The sequence below is a fragment of the Antennarius striatus genome, chromosome 6 (genome assembly GCF_040054535.1).
Source record: "Antennarius striatus isolate MH-2024 chromosome 6, ASM4005453v1, whole genome shotgun sequence".
Classification (NCBI taxonomy): Eukaryota; Metazoa; Chordata; class Actinopteri; order Lophiiformes; family Antennariidae; genus Antennarius; species Antennarius striatus.
In genome coordinates, this window is record NC_090781.1 from 26,130,978 (window position 1) to 26,140,578 (window position 9,601).

Sequence of the window (9,601 nt, forward strand, 5' to 3'; positions counted from 1 at the left end):
TCCTCCCGGTGATCAAACAACCTGTAATCACGTCCCGGTCCTCCTACCGGATCACCGGGACCGGAGCCCCGTGACGGAGCAGCAACAGATGGAGCGTGTCCCCCCCCAGCTCCGGCAATTCTCCGGTACCGGCTCCGGTGTTAGTCGGTACCGGCTCCGGTGTTAGTCGGTACCGGCTCCGGTGTTAGTCGGTACCGGCTCCGGTGTTAGTCGGTACCGACACCAACTTCCTGCGCTCCGCCCCCGGTTGTTTGACATGTGGATCACGGAGGATCAAACACCGACGCATCCCCCAAACCGGCGGCCCCCCCACCGGGACTGGCGGCACCGACCGGACCGGGACCGGACCGGTATCGGTTCTTACCTTGGAACCCGAGCAGGAAGACGGCACCGGGGATCCAGACGCCGTAGATCCAGGAGACCCGCATGACGTCCTCGAACCGGAACCGACAGCAGAAGCTCGAGCGCGGGTCGGTGTCCACCGGAACCACCGGACCGGACCGGGAGGATAATCCGAACGGGAGCGGAGGCGCGAGCGACCGGAGGACGGAGCACCGGAGCGGAGACTGGCGCTGCTGCGCGGCGCGCGCTCACCGGCGGGTCGGTCCCGCCCCCTAGCGGCCGCTGGAGGAACACACGGGGGGCGGGGCGGTTCCGGACCGGAACCGGATACAGAAAGGTGAGCTAACGTTAGCCACATTAGCAGCAGGTAAACCAGAGCTGACAATGTTAGCTTAGCATGTTGGCTCGTCTCTGACTAGCAAGCTAACTAGCATCTGAACCTGAGGAGCATCAACAGGAAGTCACCTGACCTAAAGGGGCGGTGCCGAGTCCGTGATATCCTCTTCCTCCTCCTCCTCTTCTTCCTCTTCCTGCTCCTCTTCCTCCTCCTTTTCCTCCTCCTCTTCCCCCACCTTTTGCCCCTCCTCCTCCTCTTCCTCCTCCTCCTCTTCCTCCTCCTTTTCCTCCTCCTCTTCCTCCACCTCCTCATCTTCCTCTTCCTCCTCTTCTTCCTCCTCCTGTTCCTCTTCCCCCACCTCCTCATCTTCCTCTTCCTCTTCCTCCTTTTCTTCCTCCTCCTCTTCCTCTTCCCCCACCTCCTCATCTTCCTCTTCCTCCTGTTTTCATCACCTTGTTTTTTCTCATTGATTCTCAAGATGGAGCTCCGTGACCTCTGACCCCGAGGTTAACAACATCTATAGAGCGTCTGGAGCTCCATCAGACGGAGTGTGTGTGTGTGTGTGTGTGTGTGTGTGTTTGATTTACTCCAGTATTGATCTCTAAAATAAATTCTTCTCTTGCAACAAATTAGATTTTCTTTCTTTTTATTTTCTTTCTTTTTATTTATTTATTTATGAAAACAATTCCAACCAATCAAAATCCGTCTCTGGGCATGTGACCATCGACCCGAGCCAAAATCTAATGAACGGTAGAAGCAGGGGGCGGGGTCACCCCTGGTCATATGTATTTATTGAAGAAACACCTGAAGATGATGAAGATGAAGATGAAGAAAGCCGAGTCGCTACTCACCTGATGACATCATCACCATCACGATGAGGAGGAGACTGCTGTCATCAGTGAGGCAACATTGTCCCCTGGTGGTGAGATGAAGAACAACAGCCTGGAAATGATGGAAATGCAGAGCTAATAGGATAACACACACACACACACACACACACACACACACACACACACACACACACACACACACACACACACACACACATAATGCAGATCTGTTGTGCGGTGCTGCAGGTTCTGTTCTGCATAACTAGTCATCAGGTTGTTATTCTGAGCAGGTGCAGGTCCACACAGTGAAACAGTCCAGGTCCACACAGTGAAACAGTCCAGGTCCACGCAGTGAAACAGTCCAGGTTCACGCAGTGAAACAGTCCAGGTTCACACAACAGTCCAGGTTCACACAGTGAAACAGTCCAGGTTCACACAGTCAAACAGTCCAGGTTCACACAGTCAAACAGTCCAGGTTCACACAGTGAAACAGTCCAGGTCCACACAGTGAAACAGTCCAGGTCCACGCAGTGAAACAGTCCAGGTTCACGCAGTGAAACAGTCCAGGTTCACACAACAGTCCAGGTTCACACAGTGAAACAGTCCAGGTTCACACAGTGAAACAGTCCAGGTTCACACAGTCAAACAGTCCAGGTTCACACGGTGAAACAGTCCAGGTTCACACAGTCAAACAGTCCAGGTTCACACAGTGAAACAGTCCAGGTTCACACAGTGAAACAGTCCAGGTCCACACAGTGAAACAGTCCAGGTCCACACAGTGAAACAGTCCAGGTTCACACAGTCAAACAGTCCAGGTTCACACAGTGAAACAGTCCAGGTTCACACAACAGTCCAGGTTCACACAGTGAAACAGTCCAGGTCCACACAGTGAAACAAAGGGGCGACACCAGCCTGAACGTATGAACACGTTTATTCTCTAGCGTGTTGATCCCGTGGTCTTTACAGACAGTATGTACAGGACTTCCTATTGCCAATAAATCATTGGTCATTATTCATCAATAAACCCCCCCGACCCCCCCACCAGCTGATGGCTGGAGAGGGAGGAGCTGTTAGAGGAAGAGATGAGTGATGGGGGGGTCGTGAGGGGGGGTTGGATGGACAAGTAACCGCTTTTAAACACAGTAAGAAAAGAGAAGTTGTATAAACCGTTTCCATGGTGACGTCCATGTTGGGCGGGGCTGAAGGTTCAGTCCATACAAAGAGGGACGGCATTAAAGAACTGCTGAGTCAGGTTTAGTGCGTTAACGGGGACACGGTAAAAACTGCTGAGTCAGCTTCCACTGAGATTTGGTTAGAATATGAACAAGTTAGAAAACATGACGTCATCGCGTCCGGACGGGACACGCCCACAGGAAACGGGCGTGGCCTCCAGAACCAGCATCAGTAGCCTGATAGCACAACGCTAACCCATCGTCTGGTGCTAACATGCTAAAGCCAGCATCAGTGTGTCAGCAAACATGTCCATGAGAACACGCCTCTGGGGGGCGGGGCTGAATGATGATGTCATCACTAGAAACAGTGTAATAGACAAAAGAATCGTCCAATCAGAAAACAGGAAAATCCATCCCATAGTAGGCCAATGAGTCTATGGCGTCCGTTGGACGCCATGCCCTCGCCTGATTGGTCGGCGGTCACACCAGAGAGCCCGCCCTGCTCTGGGCGGGCACCATGACGGGCACCGCCCCCATGCGCTCCAGCGTGGCCTGGCTCACGGCGTACGAGTGGGTGTGCTGCCCGTGTGGCGATGCCCCCGCCACCTTCAGGGCGCCGTTGCTGCGCGCCGCCGTGGGGGGGGAGGGGGCGGAGTTCGTGGTGACCACCAGCGTCTTGGGCGGGGGCAGCGTGTGGCTGCCGTTGGCGAAGGCCCCCGGCGGCGGCGGCGCCGCGTGGCGGGACGGCGGCGCCGAGCCGGGCGACGTGACCACCGCGCTGTGGGCGTGACCGGCGGCCGGAGCGGCGGCGGCGAAGGCTTGGCGGGCGTCGCCGTTGTAGCGGGTGTAGGAGTGGGCGTCGTAGGCGGGCTGGGGGCGGTGCCAGTAGCGGCTGTTGTAGGTGTTGCTGGACGTCAGCGTGTCGTTCTCCGACGACGAGGCGTCGCCATGGAACGCCTTCGCCGACGACGAGCGCTTGGGGGGAAGGTCGTCCTCCCTGTAGAGAGGACAGGAAGTGAGGTCAGCACGCATCTGCAGCGGGCGGGGTGCTGTGGGCGGGGCCACGGTCACCTGATCTCGTTGGGGATCTCCTCCTCCTCATATTTGTTCCGGTTCCTCCAGTAGAACAGAGACACGACCGCCGCCAGCGACGACAGGATGACCACCAGCGTCGCCGTGGCAACGGTCCCCGCAATCAGGCCAACACTCTGAGGCTGAGCTGCAGGACGGACACCAGACCCCCCCGTGAATCACAGAGACCCCCAGAGAACCCCAGAGACCCCCTTGAGTCACAGAGACCCCCAGAGACCCCCAGAGACACCTGTGAGTCACAGAGACCCCCAGAGACGCCTGTGAGTCACAGGGACCCCCAGAGACCCCCAGAGACACCTGTGAGTCACAGAGACCCCCAGAGACCCCAGTGAGTCACAGAGACCCCCAGAGACCCCCAGAGACACCTGTGAGTCACAGAGACCCCCAGAGAACCCCGTGAGTCAAAGAGACCCCCAGAGAACCCTGTGAGTCACAGAGACCCCCAGAGACCCCCAGAAGCCCCGTGAGTCAAAGAGACCCCCAGAGACCCCCTTGAGTCACAGAGACCCCCAGAGACCCCCTTGAGTCACAGAGACCCCCAGAGAACCCCGTGAGTCAAAGAGACCCCCAGAGACCCCCTTGAGTCACAGAGACCCCCAGAAACCCCCAGAGACACCTGTGAGTCAGAGACGCCTGTGAGTCACAGGGACCCCCAGAGACCCCCAGAGACACCTGTGAGTCACAGAGACCCCCAGAGACGCCTGTGAGTCACAGGGACCCCCAGAGACCCCCAGAGACGCCTGTGAGTCACAGGGACCCCCAGAGACCCCCAGAGACACCTGTGAGTCACAGAGACCCCCAGAGAACCCCGTGAGTCAAAGAGACCCCCAGAGAACCCTGTGAGTCACAGAGACCCCCAGAGACCCCCAGAAGCCCCGTGAGTCACAGAGACCCCCAGAGACACCTGTGAGTCACAGAGACCCCCAGAGAACCCCGTGAGTCAAAGAGACCCCCAGAGAACCCTGTGAGTCACAGAGACCCCCAGAGACCCCCAGAAGCCCCGTGAGTCAAAGAGACCCCCAGAGACCCCCTTGAGTCACAGAGACCCCCAGAGACCCCCTTGAGTCACAGAGACCCCCAGAGAACCCCGTGAGTCAAAGAGACCCCCAGAGACCCCCTTGAGTCACAGAGACCCCCAGAGACCCCCAGAGACACCTGTGAGTCACAGAGACCCCCAGAGACGCCTGTGAGTCACAGGGACCCCCAGAGACCCCCAGAAACACCTGTGAGTCACAGAGACCCCCAGAGACGCCTGTGAGTCACAGGGACCCCCAGAGACCCCCAGAGACGCCTGTGAGTCACAGGGACCCCCAGAGACCCCCAGAGACACCTGTGAGTCACAGAGACCCCCAGAGAACCCCGTGAGTCAAAGAGACCCCCAGAGAACCCTGTGAGTCACAGAGACCCCCAGAGACCCCCAGAAGCCCCGTGAGTCACAGAGACCCCCAGAGACACCTGTGAGTCACAGAGACCCCCAGAGACCCCCGGTGGGTCACATGTTTGACAAGCGGTGCAGTGATGTCACTCATCAGCTAGTGATGACATCACGGGTCAGTCTGTGATGACATCACGGGTCAGCTGGTACTCACGTGTGACCACCTGCAGGTTAAGCAGACAGGAGCTCCGCCCAATGGCGTTGCTGGAGGTGCACTGGTAGAGACCTGAGGAGGCGGAGCTTAGGTTCCTGAGGGCCACGGTCCCCTGGAGCTGGTCTGAGGACACACACACACACACACAGTGACATCATTGGAACCGGTGTGTGTGGGGGGGGGGGGGCTGTGGGCGTGGCCTCATCTCTGATACCTTGCACGGCGTTGTGGGGGAGGCGGGGCAATGCGTCCAGCTTCTCCCAGGAGTAGGAGGGGGGGGGGATCCCCTCCTCCGAGCTGCAGAACAGCATGAGGTCCCCCCCCACATCCAACGAGCCCTGCATCCGACAGGAGGGCACCGATGGGGGCACTGGGGGGGGGCAGGGGGCGGAGTCAGGTTACACAGTCACAGAGAACAATGGAAAGAATCCAACATCCATCATCCATCATCCATCATCCATCATTCAACCCCTCCTGGACCCCCCCAGGATTTCGGTCTGAATTCAGTGGGGGGGGGCCCTGACCCTGGACTGGGAGGAGCCTGTCCTCGTAGCCCCTCCCCCTCCAGGTGTTTATCTGATCTTTGTTGTGTGTTTGTTTATCTGTGGTGACTTCCTGTCAGCTGACGAGAGGGCGTTACCCAGCACGGTGAGGCCGACCACGCCCACGGTGCGCCCCCCCCGGTCGGGCAGGTTGTTGACCAGACACTGGTAGGTGCCCGTGTCGCCCAGCTGGGTGTGGTTGATGAAGATGGAGGCGCTGGTGCTCGGCATGGTGGACACGAAGCCCACGCGGCCCGACAGGTGGGTGGCCAGGCTGAACACCTGCCCCCCCTGGTAGATGATCACCTGGAGGGGGGGGGAAGCACACAGGTGAAGGACAACAGAAACCAGCAGTCAGAGACAGGTGTGATACTCAGGTCCACCAGCAGGGGGAGCAGCGGGTCCACGGATCCCTGCCTGTGTCTCTCTGGACCCGGGTCGGATCAGGATCTGCCCCCGGCGCCAAACTGAACGGCTCGATTGTGAAGCTGAACCGCCCCCCCCCACCACCATACCCCCCCCACCATACCCCCCCCACCACCACCATACCCCCCCACCATACCCCCCCCCGTGATGATGAGGAGGTCAGAGTCACACAATGGGAGCAGCTCTTCATCGTCTCTGGAGCGAACCGGGTCTCCTGGTCATGTGACCTCCCTCCAGACCCCCCAACCCCCCACCCAGTGGAAAGACACCCGCCTCCCAGAGCGGTGGGTGAGCGGGGGGGGGGGGCAACTTGGGACTCTGGCCTGAGTCGACCCGCTTCTGTCCCCTCGTGGGTCACGTGACCCACGAGGGGAGCATTAGCATTAGCATGTCTACAGCTAGCATTAGCGTGTCTACAGCTAGCATTAGCTTGTCTGTAGCTAGCATTAGCACGTCTGTAGCTAGCATTAGCATGTCTACAGCTAGCATTAGCGTGTCTACAGCTAGCATTAGCTTGTCTGTAGCTAGCATTAGCACGTCTGTAGCTAGCATTAGCATGTCTACAGCTAGCATTAGCGTGTGTATTCTCTATGAACACTTGTTCATGAACTGATGACATCATCAGGTGATGACTTGATTTACTCCTTAGCCTGTTAGCTTAGCTGTGTTAGCTCCTCTGGTTTGGCTAGCTGATTGATTGATTGATTGATTGATTGATTGATTAATTGATTGATTGATCGATACCCCCCCATTTCCTTTCTCTTCGGGACAGAGAACCACTTCATCAGAGGTGATGATTACAGGAAGTGGCGTCTGACCCGGTTTGACATCAAAGCCTTGAACCGGTTTCTGGGGTCAGACTGTTTACACTCAGGACCTGATCTGGATCCGTATCTCCACCAGAGCGTCCCTCTACAGAACCTGGACCAGAACCGGTTCAGAGCGTGATTGTGGATCCTCGTGTGTGGAGACGCTACGATGTCGTGCTAGCGTGCTAACGCGCCGCAGCAGCGTTGTGTTCAGTAATTCTTAATGGCTTTTAGCATCAGCGCTAATGTTTCCTGACATCCTCTTCCTCTGAGGTCACCTGGTGTCGAGTTTATTCCATCACGTTTCAGCGGCGTCGTATGAACGCCTGACAGGGGGCGGAGCCTCACGCCCGCTCACCTGAACGTAACGCGACGCCGCGCCGGCGAATGAGCGCCACTGGGCGGCGCCTCTGCACACGTGTAGGCCGCCACATTAGCGTGGTGCCGCATTTGTGTGTCCAGACGACTGCGAGCGGCGAGAACAGCTGCGCCATCGTTGGGGGGGCGGGGCAGGGGGGTAATTAGTGCAGAAGATGATCGTGTTATTTGGACGGACGACTGGCGCTGCGGTCCAAAGACGAGGGAGGCAGGTGAGCGGCGCCGGCCTGCAGCTGCACATTAAACCCAAATGGAATCACAGCGATCCCTTACGGGGTGCGGATGGGGGGGGGGGGGGGGCAGGATGAGGGGGAGGGGCAAACCAGGGCGAGGAGGAGCTGCAGCTTTAAAGGGTTAAACAAGTGACTTCAAAGGCTTTGCTGCCCTGAATGATGCTAATGTGTTATTTATGATAAATATATTCATTATTTCTAATTATTATTCATTGTTTTATTAATTATTCATGATTATTAATTATTATTCCTTGTTGTTTTAACTCCGGGTTCAAAATCTGTTCACTGATCCCGGATCAGCTGAAGAAACGTTTTCTGTAGTGGAAAATGCTAATGAAAATGCTAAGCTAATGTCATCAATACAGTCGAAAAAAAGGTGTAGTGCTAGCGTTAGCTTCAGTGTATAAACAGGTGACATACGATATTATCTAAACTACTGACACACCTTTAGCTCAATGCTAATGCTAAAGCTCTGAGCTACATCTATGAAGGAGGCGGGTCTTAAAGGTGCGTTCAGAGGCAGCGGAAAGAGAAACGTCATGTTAGCTTCCTGTGTTTTTGTGTGATTAGCATACGTATGCTAAATACACATAGCATGCTAGCTTTGATGTCTCCAGCCTTCATCACATCCCTCAAGTCAAGCTATTAGCGTAGCAGCATCCTCCTGAACCAGCGCAGGATGCTAGCCTGTGACTCTCTTTGCGCTGTGTCTGACCACACCTCCATGGGGGCGGAGTTTCGTGTACCTGCTTGGACTGTGAGGCAGCGCGGTCGTCCCGGTGATGAAGAGTGAGTGACTTAGCATTAGAACATGAGTTAGGGCGTTAATCTGCCTGTTTGCTACATGATGCTATCTGCATGTTAGCTTAGCCTACCTGCTCGGGCTGGTTAGCGTTGGACAGCGGAATCACCATCCAGATCACGTTCAGGTTGGTGAGGGCGGCGCTGGTGGAGAAGGTGCAGGGCAGCACGGCCGCCTGGCCCCGCGCCACCTGGACGCTGCTCTGGGACACCGTGACGTCCAGCGCCAGGGCGCCACCTGCAGGGCGGAGGGCGCAGGCATTAGCATCAGGAAGCTACGAGACGCTAAGACATCGAGACCATGCTCAGGATAAACCGGACTTAAGTACATACTTGAAACGGTTAGCTGTGTGCTAATGCTAACCATTCCAGCTAGCGCTAGGTTTGTATATGTGTAGCTAGGTTCGTGCCAGCATGATGCTAACCCCCATCAGGAAGTAAAACACATGTAATCAACCCTGATGACACATGAGGCTACATGAGGAAGAGAAACTTCTCAAATGGAAACAGGAAACAGAAAGCAGGAAATGGGAAACAACAGCTGAGGGACACTTCCTGGTTTACAACCAGAGCGTCCCGGAAATGAGTACAGAACCGGTACAGGAGGGATCCAGGAAGCAGTTGTTCCACGCTGAGCTGTTATTGGCTGAGCGTTTCACGCTGGGCTGTGATTGATTGACCGTTTCACGCTGGGCCGTGATTGGCTGAACAGACGTGACACAAACACATTTCCTTGTCACGCCGCCGTCTGGCGAACACGCCATCGGATGAAGGTTCATCCGTCAGCCACGGCGACAGATACGCGCGTCCTATTCTTGGACCAGGAAGACATTAAAGCCTCAATTCAATTAGACCCCGCCCCCCCGCGCCCACAGCCCCAACAGGAAGTAAACACGGTGAGGAAGACGAGGGAACTGATAGGATTATAGATAACTGATCGCATCCTGCAGCGATGATGATCATGTGACGAGTCAATAATAGAAACCACAGAAGAAGGAGGAGGCGGGGGCTGGAGGCGGGGCTTCGTTAGTATTGAGCTTTACATTCTGA

The 9,601-nt window shown here is 56.3% G+C and overlaps 3 protein-coding genes across 7 annotated transcripts in view; 1 reads left to right on the top strand and 2 right to left on the bottom strand.

The window, feature by feature from the left end:
• lsamp (limbic system associated membrane protein) overlaps positions 1-583 on the bottom strand; it is a 78,397-nt gene extending 77,814 nt beyond the window's left edge. The window contains exon 1 of the mRNA XM_068317616.1: positions 365-583. Coding sequence (XP_068173717.1) covers positions 365-428 — 64 coding nt within the window. The 5' untranslated portion in view covers positions 429-583. The remainder of the gene's footprint in view (positions 1-364) is intronic.
• Positions 584-2,434: 1,851 nt separating this feature from the next.
• Positions 2,435-9,601, bottom strand: part of igsf11 (immunoglobulin superfamily member 11) — a 34,119-nt gene continuing 26,952 nt past the window's right edge. For 3 of the 5 annotated variants that reach the window (XM_068317511.1, XM_068317509.1, XM_068317510.1), the window contains 7 exons: positions 8,626-8,789; positions 8,497-8,547; positions 6,003-6,210; positions 5,577-5,732; positions 5,363-5,485; positions 3,753-3,900; positions 2,435-3,678 (listed from right to left, as the gene is read on the bottom strand). In XM_068317511.1, the coding sequence (XP_068173612.1) occupies positions 3,162-3,678; positions 3,753-3,900; positions 5,363-5,485; positions 5,577-5,732; positions 6,003-6,210; positions 8,497-8,547; positions 8,626-8,789 (1,367 nt within the window). In that variant the 3' untranslated portion in view covers positions 2,435-3,161. The remainder of the gene's footprint in view (positions 3,679-3,752; positions 3,901-5,362; positions 5,486-5,576; positions 5,733-6,002; positions 6,211-8,496; positions 8,548-8,625; positions 8,790-9,601) is intronic. The other 2 variants (XM_068317512.1, XM_068317513.1) reach the window with 2 other exon arrangements.
• LOC137596699 (putative protein FAM47C) lies at positions 4,045-4,587 on the top strand (the record flags this gene model as incomplete). Its single annotated transcript, XM_068317408.1, has 2 exons — positions 4,045-4,169; positions 4,401-4,587. Coding segments are annotated over 2 exons (312 nt in total), but the record flags the coding sequence as incomplete, so codon positions are not given.